At 46.9% G+C, this 19103-nt stretch overlaps 1 protein-coding gene across 1 annotated transcript in view; it reads right to left on the minus strand.

Annotated features, from left to right (window-relative positions):
• Positions 1-19103, minus strand: part of LOC116372101 (monocyte to macrophage differentiation factor 2-like) — a 66718-nt gene that overhangs the window by 17536 nt on the left and 30079 nt on the right. Inside the window, 4 exon segments of the mRNA XM_031821190.1 lie at positions 1480-1581; positions 4582-4656; positions 10106-10143; positions 10145-10273. Of these exon segments, the coding sequence (XP_031677050.1) occupies positions 1480-1581; positions 4582-4656; positions 10106-10143; positions 10145-10273 (344 nt within the window).

Raw genomic sequence — 19103 nt, forward strand, 5'->3', positions numbered from 1 at the left:
CGTAGAAGAAGACACCCCCCATAACCACGTTACCTCTCGTAGAAGACCCCCCCCATAACCATGTTACCTATCGTAGAAGACCCCCCCATAACCACGTTACCTCTCGTAGAAGAAGACCCCCCCATAACCACGTTACCTCTCATAGAAGAAGACTCCCCCCCCCATAACCACGTTAACTCTCGTAGAAGACCCCCCCATAACCACGTTACCTCTCGTAGAAGCCCCCCCCCCATAACCACATTACCTCTCGTAGAAGAAGACCCCATAACCACGTTACCTCTCGTAGAAGACCCCCCCCATAACCACGTTACCTCTCGTAGAAGAAGACCCCCCCCCCCCATAACCACATTACCTCTCGTAGAAGAAGACCCCCCCATAACCACGTTACCTCTTGTAGATGCCCCCCCCCATAACCACGTTACCTCTCGTAGAAGAAGACCCCCCCCATAACCACATTACCTCTCGTAGAAGAAGACCCCCCCATAACCACGTTACCTCTCATAGAAGAAGACCCCCCATAACCACGTTACCTCTCGTAGAAGAAGACCCCCCCATAACCACGTTACCTCTCGTAGAAGACCCCCCATAACCACGTTACCTCTCGTAGAAGAAGACCCCCCCATAACCACGTTACCTCTCGTAGAAGAAGACCCCCCATAACCACGTTACCTCTCGTAGAAGACCCCCCCCCCCTTAACCACGTTACCTCTCGTAGAAGACCCCCCATAACCACGTTACCTCTCGTAGAAGAAGACCCCCCCCATAACCACGTTACCTCTCGTAGAAGACACCCCCCCATAACCACGTTACCTCTCGTAGAAGAAGACCCCCCCATAACCACGTTACCTCTCGTAGATGCCCCCCCATAACCACGTTACCTCTCGTAGATGCCCCCCCATAACCACGTTACCTCTCGTAGAAGAAGACCCCCCATAACCACGTTACCTCTCGTAGAAGCCCCCCCATAACCACGTTACCTCTCGTAGAAGGCCCCCCCATAACCACGTTACCTCTCGTAGAAGAAGACCCCCCCCCCCATAACCACGTTACCTCTCGTAGAAGAAGACACCCCCCCCATAACCACATTACCTCTCGTAGAAGAAGACCCCCCCCCATAACCACGTTACCTCTCGTAGAAGCCCCCCCCCATAACCACGTTACCTCTCGTAGAAGACACCCCCCCATAACCACGTTACCTCTCGTAGAAGTCCCCCCCCATAACCACGTTACCTCTCGTAGAAGCCCCCCCCCATAACCACGTTACCTCTCGTAGAAGAAGACCCCCCCCCATAACCACGTTACCTCTCGTAGAAGAAGACCCCCCCCATAACCACGTTATCTCTCGTAGAAGACCCCCCCCCATAACCACCTCACTTCTCGTAGATGTCCCCCCCCCCCATAACCACCTCACCTCTCGTAGATGCCCCCCCCCATAACCACCTCACCTCTCGTAGATGCCTCCCCCCATAACCACCTCACCTCTCGTGGAAGAAGAAGACGTATGTGGTTCCGACAGAGGCCATCACCCAGACCAACCACCTCATGTGACAGGTCCAGGGTCCCAGCTCCCGCAGGTTCAACCTGGATAGTAATCATGGTACATGTCACATCACTTTAAAACAGACGACACACAAAACAAGGGCATCGTGGTACATATCACATCACTTTAAAACAGACTACACACAAAACAAGGGCGTCGTGTTCACAAGTTCAGCAAACTGAGCTAGTATAGTCCAGACTATGATGCTGTAGTCCAGACGAGTGTAGTCCAGACTAGTGTAGTCCAGTATATGATGATGTAGTCCAGACTAGTGTAGTCCAGACTAGTGTAGTCCAGACTAGTGTAGTACAGACTATGATGTTGTAGTCCAGACTAGTGTAGTCCAGACTAGTGTAGTCCAGACTAGTGTAGTCCAGACTATGATGCTGTAGTCCAGACTATGATGCTGTAGTCCAGACTAGTGTAGTCCAGTATATGATGATGTAGTCCAGACTAGTGTAGTCCAGACTAGTGTAGTCCAGACTAGTGTAGTACAGACTATGATGCTGTAGTCCAGACTAGTGTAGTCCAGACTAGTGTAGTCCAGACTAGTGTAGTCCAGACTATGATGCTGTAGTCCAGACTAGTGTAGTCCAGACTAGTGTAGTCCAGACTAGTGTAGTCCAGACTATGATGCTGTAGTCCAGACTATGATGCTGTAGTCCAGACTAGTGTAGTCCAGACTATGATGCTGTAGTCCAGACTAGTGTAGTCCAGACTATGATGCTGTAGTCCAGACTATGATGCTGTAGTCCAGACTAGTGTAGTCCAGTATATGATGCTGTAGTCCAGGCTAGTGTAGTCCAGTATATGATGCTGTAGTCCAGACTAGTGTAGTCCAGTATATGATGCTGTAGTCCATACTAGTGTAGTCCAGTATATGATGCTGTAGTCCATACTAGTGTAGTCCAGTATATGATGCTGTAGTCCATACTAGTGTAGTCCAGTATATGATGCTGTAGTCCATACTAGTGTAGTCCAGTATATGATGCTGTAGTCCATACTAGTGTAGTCCAGTATATGATGCTGTAGTCAATACTAGTGTAGTCCAGTATATGATGCTGTAGTCCATACTAGTGTAGTCCAGTATATGATGCTGTAGTCCATACTAGTGTAGTCCAGTATATGATGCTGTAGTCCAGACTAGTGTAGTCCATACTAGTGTAGTCCAGTATATGATGTTGTAGTCCAGACTAGTGTAGTCCAGTATATGATGCTGTAGTCCAGAATAGTGTAGTCCAGACTAGTGTAGTCCAGTATATGATGCTGTAGTCCAGAATAGTGTAGTCCATACTAGTGTAGTCCAGTATATGATGCTGTAGTCCAGAATAGTGTAGTCCAGTATATGATGCTGTAGTCCATACTAGTGTAGTCCAGTATATGATGCTGTAGTCCAGACTAGTGTAGTCCAGTATATGATCCTGTAGTCCAGAATAGTGTAGTCCATAATAGTGTAGTCCAGTATATGATGCTGTAGTCCAGAATAGTGTAGTCCATACTAGTGTAGTCAAGTATATGATGCTGTAGTCCAGAATAGTGTAGTCCATACTAGTGTAGTCCAGTATATGATGCTGTAGTCCAGACTAGTGTAGTCCAGTATATGATGCTGTAGTCCAGAATAGTGTAGTCCATACTAGTGTAGTCCAGTATATGATGTTGTAGTCCAGACTAGTGTAGTCCAGTATATGATGCTGTAGTCCAGAATAGTGTAGTCCATACTAGTGTAGTCCAGTATATGATGCTGTAGTCCAGACTAGTGTAGTCCAGTATATGATGCTGTAGTCCATACTAGTGTAGTCCAGTATATGATGCTGTAGTCAGGTAACTCTTTATCCACAATATAGCAGGGGGTGTAAAGTCATAACACATATGTTTTTCTAGTTATAGAGACAGTAGTGTAGTTATAGAGACAGTAGTGTAGTCTAGTTATAGAGACAGTAGTGTAGTTATAGAGACAGTAGTGTAGTCTAGTTATAGAGACAGTAGTGTAGTCTAGTTATAGAGACAGTAGTGTAGTCTAGTTATAGAGACAGTAGTATAGTTATAGATACAGTAGTGTAGTTACAGAGACAGTAGTATAGTTATAGAGACAGTAGTGTAGTCTAGTTATAGAGACAGTAGTGTAGTCTAGTTATAGAGACAGTAGTCTAGTTATAGAGACAGTAGTGTAGTCTAGTTATAGAGTCAGTAGTGTAGTCTAGTTATAGAGACAGTAGTGTAGTCTATATAGACAGTAGTGTAGCCTAGTTATATAGACAGTAGTGTAGTTATAGAGACAGTAGTGTAGTCTAGTTATAGAGTCAGTAGTGTAGTCTAGTTATAGAGACAGTAGTGTAGTCTATATAGACAGTAGTGTAGTCTAGTTATAGAGACAGTAGTGTAGTCTAGTTATAGAGACAGTAGTGTAGTTATAGAGACAGTAGTGTAGTCTAGTTATAGAGACAGTAGTGTAGTCTATAGAAACAGTAGTGTAGTCTATAGAGACAGTAGTGTAGTCTAGTTATAGAGACAGTAGTCTAGTTATAGAGACAGTAGTGTAGTGTAGTTATAGAGACAGTAGTGTAGTCTAGTTATAGAGTCCGTAGTGTAGTCTAGTTATAGAGACAGTAGTGTAGTCTATATAGACAGTAGTGTAGTCTAGTTATAGAGACAGTAGTGTAGTCTAGTTATAGAGACAGTAGTGTAGTCTAGTTATAGAGACAGTAGTCTAGTTATAGAGACAGTAGTGTAGTTTAGTTATAGAGACAGTAGTGTAGTCTAGTTATATAGACAGTAGTGTAGTCTAGTTATAGAGACAGTAGTCTAGTTATAGAGACAGTAGTGTAGTCTATAGAGACAGTAGTGTAGTCTAGGTATAGAGACAGTAGTGTAGTTATAGAGACAGTAGTGTAGTCTAGGTATAGAGACAGTAGTGTAGTTATAGAGACAGTAGTGTAGTCTATAGAGACAGTAGTGTAGTCTATAGAAACAGTAGTGTAGTCTATAGAGACAGTAGTGTAGTCTAGTTAGACAATGAGGCTGCAGTAGCACCTCCGACTCACCAGGGGGCGTAGGAGGCTGCTATGAAGAAATAGATCACCATTCTGTCACACATGTGGAAACAGTGCTCCACAGACCTGGAGAGATACAGAACATGATTATACATACTGCTGTCATTAATCATATACACTACCTATCACTAACCTTATAGACAGGTGGGCAGGTAGCCTGATTATACAACCTGCTGTCATTAATCATATACACTACCTATCACTAACCTTATAGACAGGTGGGCAGGTAGCCTGATTATACAACCTGCTGCCCTTAATCATATACACTACCTATCACTACCTATCCCTAACCTTATAGACAGGTGGGCAGGTAGCCTGATTATACAACCTGCTGCCCTTAATCATATACACTACCTATCACTACCTATCACTAACCTTATAGACAGGTGGGCAGGTAGCCTGATTATACAACCTGCTGTCATTAATCATATACACTACCTATCACTAACCTTATAGACAGGTGGGCAGGTAGCCTGATTATACAACCTGCTGTCATTAATCATATACACTACCTATCACTAACCTTATAGACAGGTGGGCAGGTAGCCTGATTATACAACCTGCTGCCCTTAATCATATACACTACCTATCACTAACTTTATAGACAGGTGGGCAGGTAGCCTGATTATACAACCTGCTGTCATTAATCATATACACTACCTATCACTAACCTTATAGACAGGTGGGCAGGTAGCCTGATTATACAACCTGCTGCCCTTAATCATATACACTACCTATCACTAACTTTATAGACAGGTGGGCAGGTAGCCTGATTATACAACCTGCTGTCATTAATCATATACACTACCTATCACTAACCTTATAGACAGGTGGGCAGGTAGCCTGATTATACAACCTGCTGTCATTAATCATATACACTACCTATCCCTACCTATCACTAACCTTATAGACAGGTGGGCAGGTAGCCTGATTATACAACCTGCTGTCATTAATCATATACACTACCTATCCCTACCTATCCCTAACCTTATAGACAGGTGGGCAGGTAGCCTGATTATACAACCTGCTGTCATTAATCATATACACTACCTATCACTACCTATCCCTACCTTATAGACAGGTGGGCAGGTAGCCTGATTATACAACCTGCTGCCCTTAATCATATACACTACCTATCACTAACCTTATAGACAGGTGGGCAGGTAGCCTGATTATACAACCTGCTGTCATTAATCATATACACTACCTATCACTAACCTTATAGACAGGTGGGCAGGTAGCCTGATTATACAACCTGCTGTCATTAATCATATACACTACCTATCACTAACTTTATAGACAGGTGGGCAGGTAGCCTGATTATACAACCTGCTGCCCTTAATCATATACACTACCTATCACTAACCTTATAGACAGGTGGGCAGGTAGCCTGATTATACAACCTGCTGCCCTTAATCATATACACTACCTATCACTAACCTTATAGACAGGTGGGCAGGTAGCCTGATTATACAACCTGCTGTCATTAATCATATACACTACCTATCACTAACCTTATAGACAGGTGGGCAGGTAGCCTGATTATACAACCTGCTGCCCTTAATCATATACACTACCTATCACTACCTATCCCTAACCTTATAGACAGGTGGGCAGGTAGCCTGATTATACAACCTGCTGCCCTTAATCATATACACTACCTATCCCTAACCTTATAGACAGGTGGGCAGGTAGCCTGATTATACAACCTGCTGTCATTAATCATATACACTACCTATCACTACCTATCCCTAACCTTATAGACAGGTGGGCAGGTAGCCTGATTATACAACCTGCTGCCCTTAATCATATACACTACCTATCCCTAACCTTATAGACAGGTGGGCAGGTAGCCTGATTATACAACCTGCTGTCATTAATCATATACACTACCTATCACTAACCTTATAGACAGGTGGGCAGGTAGCCTGATTATACAACCTGCTGCCCTTAATCATATACACTACCTATCACTAACCTTATAGACAGGTGGGCAGGTAGCCTGATTATACAACCTGCTGCCCTTAATCATATACACTACCTATCACTAACCTTATAGACAGGTGGGCAGGTAGCCTGATTATACAACCTGCTGCCCTTAATCATATACACTACCTATCACTAACTTTATAGACAGGTGGGCAGGTAGCCTGATTATACAACCTGCTGTCATTAATCATATACACTACCTATCACTAACCTTATAGACAGGTGGGCAGGTAGCCTGATTATACAACCTGCTGCCCTTAATCATATACACTACCTATCACTAACTTTATAGACAGGTGGGCAGGTAGCCTGATTATACAACCTGCTGTCATTAATCATATACACTACCTATCACTAACCTTATAGACAGGTGGGCAGGTAGCCTGATTATACAACCTGCTGTCATTAATCATATACACTACCTATCCCTACCTATCACTAACCTTATAGACAGGTGGGCAGGTAGCCTGATTATACAACCTGCTGTCATTAATCATATACACTACCTATCCCTACCTATCCCTAACCTTATAGACAGGTGGGCAGGTAGCCTGATTATACAACCTGCTGTCATTAATCATATACACTACCTATCACTACCTATCCCTACCTTATAGACAGGTGGGCAGGTAGCCTGATTATACAACCTGCTGCCCTTAATCATATACACTACCTATCACTAACCTTATAGACAGGTGGGCAGGTAGCCTGATTATACAACCTGCTGTCATTAATCATATACACTACCTATCACTAACCTTATAGACAGGTGGGCAGGTAGCCTGATTATACAACCTGCTGTCATTAATCATATACACTACCTATCACTAACCTTATAGACAGGTGGGCAGGTAGCCTGATTATACAACCTGCTGCCATTAATCATATACACTACCTATCACTACCTATCCCTAACCTTATAGACAGGTGGGCAGGTAGCCTGATTATACAACCTGCTGTCATTAATCATATACACTACCTATCACTACCTATCCCTAACCTTATAGACAGGTGGGCAGGTAGCCTGATTATACAACCTGCTGTCATTAATCATATACACTACCTATCCCTAACCTTATAGACAGGTGGGCAGGTAGCCTGATTATACAACCTGCTGTCATTAATCATATACACTACCTATCACTAACCTTATAGACAGGTGGGCAGGTAGCCTGATATACAACCTGCTGTCATTAATCATATACACTACCTATCACTACCTATCCCTAACCTTATAGACAGGTGGGCAGGTAGCCTGATTATACAACCTGCTGCCCTTAATCATATACACTACCTATCACTAACCTTATAGACAGGTGGGCAGGTAGCCTGATTATACAACCTGCTGTCATTAATCATATACACTACCTATCACTAACCTTATAGACAGGTGGGCAGGTAGCCTGATATACAACCTGCTGTCATTAATCATATACACTACCTATCACTACCTATCCCTAACCTTATAGACAGGTGGGCAGGTAGCCTGATTATACAACCTGCTGTCATTAATCATATACACTACCTATCCCTTACCTTATACACAGGTGGGCAGGTAGCCTGATTATACAACCTGCTGTCATTAATCATATACACTACCTATCACTAACCTTATAGACAGGTGGGCAGGTAGCCTGATTATACATACTGCTGTCATTAATCCTATACACTACCTATCACTACCTATCCCTAACCTTATAGACAGGTGGGCAGGTAGCCTGATTATACAACCTGCTGTCATTAATCATATACACTACCTATCACTAACCTTATAGACAGGTGGGCAGTTAACCCACTGTTCCCCTGTAGGCAGTTAACCCACTGTTCCCCTGTAGGCAGTTAACCCACTGTTCCCCGGTAGGCAGTTAACCCACTGTTCCCCGGTAGGCAGTTAACCCACTGTTCCCCGGTAGGCAGTTAACCCACTGTTCCCCGGTAGGCAGTTAACCCACTGTTCCCCGGTAGGCAGTTAACCCACTGTTCCCCGGTAGGCAGTTAACCCACTGTTCCCCTGAACAAGGCAGTTAACCCACTGTTCCCCGGTAGGCAGTTAACCCACTGTTCCCCTGAACAGGGCAGTTAACCCACTGTTCCCCGGTAGGCAGTTAACCCACTGTTCCCCGGTAGTCAGTTAACCCACTGTTCCCCGGTAGGCAGTTAACCCACTGTTCCCCGGTAGGCAGTTAACCCACTGTTCCCCTGAACAAGGCAGTTAACCCACTGTTCCCCGGTAGGCAGTTAACCCATTGTTCCCCTGAACAAGGCAGTTAACCCACTGTTCCCCGGTAGGCAGTTAACCCACTGTTCCCCTGAACAAGGCAGTTAACCCACTGTTCCCCTGTACAGGGCAGTTAACCCACTGTTCATCGGTAGGCAGTTAACCCACTGTTCCTCTGAACAAGGCAGTTAACCCACTGTTCCCCGGTAGGCAGTTAACCCACTGTTCCCCTGAACAGGGCAGTTAACCCACTGTTCCCCGGTAGGCAGTTAACCCACTGTTCCCCTGAACAAGGCAGTTAACCCACTGTTCCCCGGTAGGCAGTTAACCCACTGTTCCCCTGAACAAGGCAGTTAACCCACTGTTCCCCGGTAGGCAGTTAACCCACTGTTCCCCTGAACAGGGCAGTTAACCCACTGTTCCCCGTCATTGTAAATTAGAATTTATTCTTAACTGACTTGCCTCGTTAAATAAAGGTTAAATAAAAATGTGGAAACAACGATCCACGGTATACACTACAACCCTGTTATAACATCAGACCCATAGAACAACCCTGTTATAACATCAGACCCATAGAACAGCCCTGTTATAACACCAGACCCATAGAATAACCCTGTTATAACATCAGACCCATAGAATAACCCTGTTATAACATCAGACCCATAGAATAACCCTGTTATAACACCAGACACATAGAATAACCCTGTTATAACACCAGACCCATAGAATAACCCTGTTATAACACCAGACCCATAGAATAACCCTGTTATAACATCAGACCCATAGAATAACCCTGTTATAACACCAGACCCATAGAATAACCCTGTTATAACACCAGACCCATAGAATAACCCTGTTATAACATCAGACCCATAGAATAAACCTGTTATAACACCAGACCCATAGAATAACCCTGTTATAACACCAGACCCATAGAATAACCCTGTTATAACATCAGACCCATAGAATAACCCTGTTATAACACCAGACCCATAGAATAACGCTGTTATAACACCAGACCCATAGAATAACCCTGTTATAACATCAGACCCATAGAATAACCCTGTTATAACATGATAATATCTTTACACCAGACCCATAGAATAACCCTGTTATAACACCAGACCCATAGAATGGGAGGGAGGGAGAGAGAGAGAGGGGGGAGAGGTGGGAGAGAGGGGGAGAGAGAGAGGGGGAGGGAGAGAGAGGGAGAGGGGGAGAGGGATAGAGGAAGAGGGAGAGGGGGGAGAGGGTGGGAGAGGGAGAGAGAAATAAAATGTGTTTGTGTGCGTGACTGTGTGTGTGTACCGTAGGTGGCTTTTCTTCCAGGTCACCGTGTGGAACGAGATGAGATGTCGAGATGAGGAAGAGGGAGGTGAGCCCCGCCCCATAGAGCCAGGCTGAGACGCGCTCCCATTGGTCCTCAGACAGGAAGTGCAGCACAGAGCTGCCCAATAGGCTGGGGATTACCCACAGCTGCAGGAAATAGAACACACAATAAATTATTCAATTCAACCATGGTGGTCCTCTGTTGGTTCATAACCACCATAACACAGTGGTCCTCTGTTGGTTCATAACCACCATACCATGGTGGTCCTCTGTTGGTTCATAACCACCATAACATGTGGGTCCTCAGTTGGTTCAACTCCCAGGACCATCCAAACATAACATGGTGTTGGTTCAACTCCCAGGACCATCCACACATAACATGGTGGTCCTCTGTTGGTTCATAACCACCATAACATGGTGGTCCTCAGTTGGTTCATAACCACCATAACATGGTGGTCCTCAGTTGGTTCATAACCACCATAACATGGTGGTCCTCAGTTGGTTCATAACCACCATAACATGGTGGTCCTCAGTTGGTTCATAACCACCATAACATGGTGGTCCTCAGTTGGGACATAACCACCATAACATGGTGGTCCTCTGTTGGTTCATAACCACCATAACATGGTGGTCCTCTGTTGGTTCATAACCACCATAACATGGTGGTCCTCTGTTGGTTCAACTCCCAGGACCATCCAAACATAACATGGTGGTCCTCAGTTGGTTCAACTCCCAGGACCACCCAAACATAACATGGTGTTGGTTCAACTCCCAGGACCATCCACACATAACATGGTGGTCCTCTGTTGGTTCAACTCCCAGGACCACCCAAATATAACACAGTGGTCCTCTGTGGGTTCAACTCCCAGGACCACCCAAACATAACACAGTGGTCCTCTGTTGGTTCAACTCCCAGGACCATCCACACATAACATGGTGGTCCTCTGTTGGTTCAACTCCCAGGACCATCCACACATAACACAGTGTTGGTTCAACTCCCAGGACCATCCACACATAACACAGTGTTGGTTCAACTCCCAGGACCACCCACACATAACATGGTGGTCCTCTGTTGGTTCAACTCCCAGGACCATCCACACATAACACAGTGTTGGTTCAACTCCCAGGACCACCCACACATAACATGGTGGTCCTCTGTTGGTTCAACTCCCAGGACCATCCACACATAACATGGTGGTCCTCTGTTGGTTCAACTCCCAGGACCATCCACACATAACATGGTGGTCCTCTGTTGGTTCAACTCCCAGGACCACCCAAATATAACACAGTGGTCCTCTGTGGGTTCAACTCCCAGGACCACCCAAACATAACACAGTGGTCCTCTGTTGGTTCAACTCCCAGGACCATCCACACATAACATGGTGGTCCTCTGTTGGTTCAACTCCCAGGACCATCCACACATAACACAGTGTTGGTTCAACTCCCAGGACCATCCACACATAACACAGTGTTGGTTCAACTCCCAGGACCACCCACACATAAGATGGTGGTCCTCTGTTGGTTCAACTCCCAGGACCATCCACACATAACACAGTGTTGGTTCAACTCCCAGGACCACCCACACATAACATGGTGGTCCTCTGTTGGTTCAACTCCCAGGACCATCCACACATAACATGGTGGTCCTCTGTTGGTTCAACTCCCAGGACCATCCACACATAACACAGTGGTCCTCTGTTGGTTCAACTCCCAGGACCATCCACACATAACATGGTGGTCCTCTGTTGGTTCAACTCCCAGGACCATCCAAACATAACATGGTGGTCCTCTGTTGGTTCAACTCCCAGGACCATCCACACATAACACAGTGTTGGTTCAACTCCCAGGACCACCCAAACATAACATGGTGGTCCTCTGTTGGTTCAACTCCCAGGACCATCCACACATAACACAGTGTTGGTTCAACTCCCAGGACCACCCACACATAACATGGTGGTCCTCTGTTGGTTCAACTCCCAGGACCATCCACACATAACATGGTGGTCCTCTGTTGGTTCAACTCCCAGGACCATCCACACATAACACAGTGGTCCTCTATTGGTTCAACTCCCAGGACCATCCACACATAACATGGTGGTCCTCTGTTGGTTCAAATCCCAGGACCATCCAAACATAACATGGTGGTCCTCTGTTGGTTCAACTCCCAGGACCACCCAAACATAACATGGTGGTCCTCTGTTGGTTCAACTCCCAGGACCATCCAAACATAACATGGTGGTCCTCTGTTGGTTCAACTCCCAGGACCATCAAAACATAACACAGTGGTCCTCTGTTGGTTCAACTCCCAGGACCATCCAAACATAACATGGTGGTCCTCTGTTGGTTCAACTCCCTGGACCATCCAAACATAACATGGTGTTGGTTCAACTCCCAGGACCATCCACACATAACACAGTGTTGGTTCAACTCCCAGGACCACCCACACATAACATGGTGGTCCTCTGTTGGTTCAACTCCCAGGACCATCCACACATAACACAGTGTTGGTTCAACTCCCAGGACCACCCACACATAACATGGTGGTCCTCTGTTGGTTCAATTCCCAGGACCATCCACACATAACATGGTGGTCCTCTGTTGGTTCAACTCCCAGGACCAACCAAACATAACATGGTGTTGGTTCAACTCCCAGGACCATCCACACATAACATGGTGGTCCTCTGTTGGTTCAACTCCCAGGACCACCCAAATATAACACAGTGGTCCTCTGTGGGTTCAACTCCCAGGACCACCCAAACATAACACAGTGGTCCTCTGTTGGTTCAACTCCCAGGACCATCCACACATAACATGGTGGTCCTCTGTTGGTTCAACTCCCAGGACCATCCACACATAACACAGTGTTGGTTCAACTCCCAGGACCATCCACACATAACACAGTGTTGGTTCAACTCCCAGGACCACCCACACATAACATGGTGGTCCTCTGTTGGTTCAACTCCCAGGACCATCCACACATAACACAGTGTTGGTTCAACTCCCAGGACCACCCACACATAACATGGTGGTCCTCTGTTGGTTCAACTCCCAGGACCATCCACACATAACATGGTGGTCCTCTGTTGGTTCAACTCCCAGGACCATCCACACATAACATGGTGGTCCTCTGTTGGTTCAACTCCCAGGACCACCCAAATATAACACAGTGGTCCTCTGTGGGTTCAACTCCCAGGACCACCCAAACATAACACAGTGGTCCTCTGTTGGTTCAACTCCCAGGACCATCCACACATAACATGGTGGTCCTCTGTTGGTTCAACTCCCAGGACCATCCACACATAACACAGTGTTGGTTCAACTCCCAGGACCATCCACACATAACACAGTGTTGGTTCAACTCCCAGGACCACCCACACATAAGATGGTGGTCCTCTGTTGGTTCAACTCCCAGGACCATCCACACATAACACAGTGTTGGTTCAACTCCCAGGACCACCCACACATAACATGGTGGTCCTCTGTTGGTTCAACTCCCAGGACCATCCACACATAACATGGTGGTCCTCTGTTGGTTCAACTCCCAGGACCATCCACACATAACACAGTGGTCCTCTGTTGGTTCAACTCCCAGGACCATCCACACATAACATGGTGGTCCTCTGTTGGTTCAACTCCCAGGACCATCCAAACATAACATGGTGGTCCTCTGTTGGTTCAACTCCCAGGACCATCCACACATAACACAGTGTTGGTTCAACTCCCAGGACCACCCAAACATAACATGGTGGTCCTCTGTTGGTTCAACTCCCAGGACCATCCACACATAACACAGTGTTGGTTCAACTCCCAGGACCACCCACACATAACATGGTGGTCCTCTGTTGGTTCAACTCCCAGGACCATCCACACATAACATGGTGGTCCTCTGTTGGTTCAACTCCCAGGACCATCCACACATAACACAGTGGTCCTCTGTTGGTTCAACTCCCAGGACCATCCACACATAACATGGTGGTCCTCTGTTGGTTCAAATCCCAGGACCATCCAAACATAACATGGTGGTCCTCTGTTGGTTCAACTCCCAGGACCACCCAAACATAACATGGTGGTCCTCTGTTGGTTCAACTCCCAGGACCATCCAAACATAACATGGTGGTCCTCTGTTGGTTCAACTCCCAGGACCATCAAAACATAACACAGTGGTCCTCTGTTGGTTCAACTCCCAGGACCATCCAAACATAACATGGTGGTCCTCTGTTGGTTCAACTCCCTGGACCATCCAAACATAACATGGTGTTGGTTCAACTCCCAGGACCATCCACACATAACACAGTGTTGGTTCAACTCCCAGGACCACCCACACATAACATGGTGGTCCTCTGTTGGTTCAACTCCCAGGACCATCCACACATAACACAGTGTTGGTTCAACTCCCAGGACCACCCACACATAACATGGTGGTCCTCTGTTGGTTCAACTCCCAGGACCATCCACACATAACATGGTGGTCCTCTGTTGGTTCAACTCCCAGGACCATCCACACATAACACAGTGGTCCTCTGTTGGTTCAACTCCCAGGACCATCCACACATAACATGGTGGTCCTCTGTTGGTTCAACTCCCAGGACCATCCAAACATAACATGGTGGTCCTCTGTTGGTTCAACTCCCAGGACCATCCACACATAACACAGTGTTGGTTCAACTCCCAGGACCACCCAAACATAACATGGTGGTCCTCTGTTGGTTCAACTCCCAGGACCATCCACACATAACACAGTGTTGGTTCAACTCCCAGGACCACCCACACATAACATGGTGGTCCTCTGTTGGTTCAACTCCCAGGACCATCCACACATAACATGGTGGTCCTCTGTTGGTTCAACTCCCAGGACCACCCAAACATAACATGGTGGTCCTCTGTTGGTTCAACTCCCAGGACCATCCAAACATAACATGGTGGTCCTCTGTTGGTTCAACTCCCAGGACCATCCACACATAACATGGTGGTCCTCTGTTGGTTCAACTCCCAGGACCATCCACACATAACACAGTGGTCCTCTGTTGGTTCAACTCCCAGGACCATCCACACATAACATGGTGGTCCTCTGTTGGTTCAACTCCCAGGACCATCCAAACATAACATGGTGGTCCTCTGTTGGTTCAACTCCCAGGACCATCCACACATAACACAGTGTTGGTTCAACTCCCAGGACCACCCAAACATAACATGGTGGTCCTCTGTTGGTTCAACTCCCAGGACCATCCACACATAACACAGTGTTGGTTCAACTCCCAGGACCACCCACACATAACATGGTGGTCCTCTGTTGGTTCAACTCCCAGGACCATCCAAACATAACATGGTGGTCCTCTGTTGGTTCAACTCCCAGGACCACCCAAACATAACATGGTGGTCCTCTGTTGGTTCAACTCCCAGGACCATCCAAACATAACATGGTGGTCCTCTGTTGGTTCAACTCCCAGGACCATCCAAACATAACACAGTGGTCCTCTGTTGGTTCAACTCCCAGGACCATCCAAACATAACATGGTGGTCCTCAGTTGGTTCAACTCCCAGGACCATCCAAACATAACATGGTGGTCCTCAGTTGGTTCAACTCCCAGGACCATCCAAACATAACATGGTGTTGGTTCAACTCCCAGGACCATCCAAACATAACATGGTGGTCCTCAGTTGGTTCAACTCCCAGGACCATCCAAACATAACATGGTGGTCCTCAGTTGGTTCAACTCCCAGGACCATCCAAACATAACATGGTGTTGGTTCAACTCCCAGGACCATCCAAACATAACATGGTGGTCCTCAGTTGGTTCAACTCCCAGGACCATCCAAACATAACATGGTGGTCCTCTGTTGGTTCAACTCCCAGGACCATCCACACATAACATGGTGGTCCTCTGTTGGTTCAACTCCCAGGACCATCCACACAAAACACAGTGGTCCTCTGTTGGTTCAACTCCCAGGACCACCCAAACATAACATGGTGGTCCTCTGTTGGTTCATAACCACCATAACATGGTGGTCCTCTGTTGGTTCAACTCCCTGGACCATCCAAACATAACATGGTGTTGGTTCAACTCCCAGGACCATCCACACATAACACAGTGTTGGTTCAACTCCCAGGACCACCCACACATAACATGGTGGTCCTCTGTTGGTTCAACTCCCAGGACCATCCACACATAACACAGTGTTGGTTCAACTCCCAGGACCACCCACACATAACATGGTGGTCCTCTGTTGGTTCAACTCCCAGGACCATCCACACATAACATGGTGGTCCTCTGTTGGTTCAACTCCCAGGACCATCCACACATAACACAGTGGTCCTCTGTTGGTTCAACTCCCAGGACCATCCACACATAACATGGTGGTCCTCTGTTGGTTCAACTCCCAGGACCATCCAAACATAACATGGTGGTCCTCTGTTGGTTCAACTCCCAGGACCATCCACACATAACACAGTGTTGGTTCAACTCCCAGGACCACCCAAACATAACATGGTGGTCCTCTGTTGGTTCAACTCCCAGGACCATCCACACATAACACAGTGTTGGTTCAACTCCCAGGACCACCCAAACATAACATGGTGGTCCTCTGTTGGTTCAACTCCCAGGACCATCCAAACATAACATGGTGGTCCTCTGTTGGTTCAACTCCCAGGACCATCCACACATAACATGGTGGTCCTCTGTTGGTTCAACTCCCAGGACCATCCACACATAACATGGTGGTCCTCTGTTGGTTCAACTCCCAGGACCATCCACACATAACACAGTGGTCCTCTGTTGGTTCAACTCCCAGGACCATCCACACATAACATGGTGGTCCTCTGTTGGTTCAACTCCCAGGACCATCCAAACATAACATGGTGGTCCTCTGTTGGTTCAACTCCCAGGACCATCCACACATAACACAGTGTTGGTTCAACTCCCAGGACCACCCAAACATAACATGGTGGTCCTCTGTTGGTTCAACTCCCAGGACCATCCACACATAACACAGTGTTGGTTCAACTCCCAGGACCACCCACACATAACATGGTGGTCCTCTGTTGGTTCAACTCCCAGGACCATCCAAACATAACATGGTGGTCCTCTGTTGGTTCAACTCCCAGGACCACCCAAACATAACATGGTGGTCCTCTGTTGGTTCAACTCCCAGGACCATCCAAACATAACATGGTGGTCCTCTGTTGGTTCAACTCCCAGGACCATCCAAACATAACACAGTGGTCCTCTGTTGGTTCAACTCCCAGGACCATCCAAACATAACATGGTGGTCCTCAGTTGGTTCAACTCCCAGGACCATCCAAACATAACATGGTGGTCCTCAGTTGGTTCAACTCCCAGGACCATCCAAACATAACATGGTGTTGGTTCAACTCCCAGGACCATCCAAACATAACATGGTGGTCCTCAGTTGGTTCAACTCCCAGGACCATCCAAACATAACATGGTGGTCCTCAGTTGGTTCAACTCCCAGGACCATCCAAACATAACATGGTGTTGGTTCAACTCCCAGGACCATCCAAACATAACATGGTGGTCCTCAGTTGGTTCAACTCCCAGGACCATCCAAAACACAGTGGTCCTCTGTTGGTTCAACTCCCAGGACCACCCAAACATAACATGGTGGTCCTCTGTTGGTTCATAACCACCATAACATGGTGGTCCTCTGTTGGTTCATAACCACCATAACATGGTGGTCCTCTGTTGGTTCATAACCACCATAACATGGTGGTCCTCTGTTGGTTCATAACCACCATAACATGGTGGTCCTCAGTTGGTTCATAACCACCATAACATGGTGGTCCTCAGTTGGTTCATAACCACCATAACATGGTGGTCCTCAGTTGGGACATAACCACCATAACATGGTGGTCCTCTGTTGGTTCATAACCACCATAACATGGTGGTCCTCTGTTGGTTCATAACCACCATAACATGGTGGTCCTCTGTTGGTTCAACTCCCAGGACCATCCAAACATAACATGGTGGTCCTCTGTTGGTTCATAACCACCATAACATGGTGGTCCTCTGTTGGTTCATAACCACCATAACATGGTGGTCCTCAGTTGGTTCAGTTGGTTCATAACCACCCAGGACCACCCAAACATAACATGGTGTTGGTTCAACTCCCAGGACCATCCACACATAACATGGTGGTCCTCTGTTGGTTCAACTCCCAGGACCACCCAAATATAACACAGTGGTCCTCTGTGGGTTCAACTCCCATAACACAGTGTTGGTTCAACTCCCAGGACCACCCACACATAACATGGTGGTCCTCTGTTGGTTCAACTCCCAGGACCATCCAAACATAACATGGTGGTCCTCTGTTGGTTCAACTCCCAGGACCACCCAAACATAACATGGTGGTCCTCTGTTGGTTCAACTCCCAGGACCATCCAAACATAACATGGTGGTCCTCTGTTGGTTCAACTCCCAGGACCATCCAAACATAACACAGTGGTCCTCTGTTGGTTCAACTCCCAGGACCATCCAAACATAACACGGTGGTCCTCAGTTGGTTCAACTCCCAGGACCATCCAAACATAACATGGTGGTCCTCAGTTGGTTCAACTCCCAGGACCATCCAAACATAACATGGTGTTGGTTCAACTCCCAGGACCATCCAAACATAACATGGTGGTCCTCAGTTGGTTCAACTCCCAGGACCATCCAAACATAACATGGTGGTCCTCAGTTGGTTCAACTCCCAGGACCATCCAAACATAACATGGTGTTGGTTCAACTCCCAGGACCATCCAAACATAACATGGTGGTCCTCAGTTGGTTCAACTCCCAGGACCATCCAAACATAACATGGTGGTCCTCTGTTGGTTCAACTCCCAGGACCATCCACACATAACATGGTGGTCCTCTGTTGGTTCAACTCCCAGGACCATCCACACAAAACACAGTGGTCCTCTGTTGGTTCAACTCCCAGGACCACCCAAACATAACATGGTGGTCCTCTGTTGGTTCAT

Source organism: Oncorhynchus kisutch, unplaced genomic scaffold (assembly GCF_002021735.2).
Source record: "Oncorhynchus kisutch isolate 150728-3 unplaced genomic scaffold, Okis_V2 scaffold3917, whole genome shotgun sequence".
NCBI classification, from domain to species: Eukaryota; Metazoa; Chordata; class Actinopteri; order Salmoniformes; family Salmonidae; genus Oncorhynchus; species Oncorhynchus kisutch.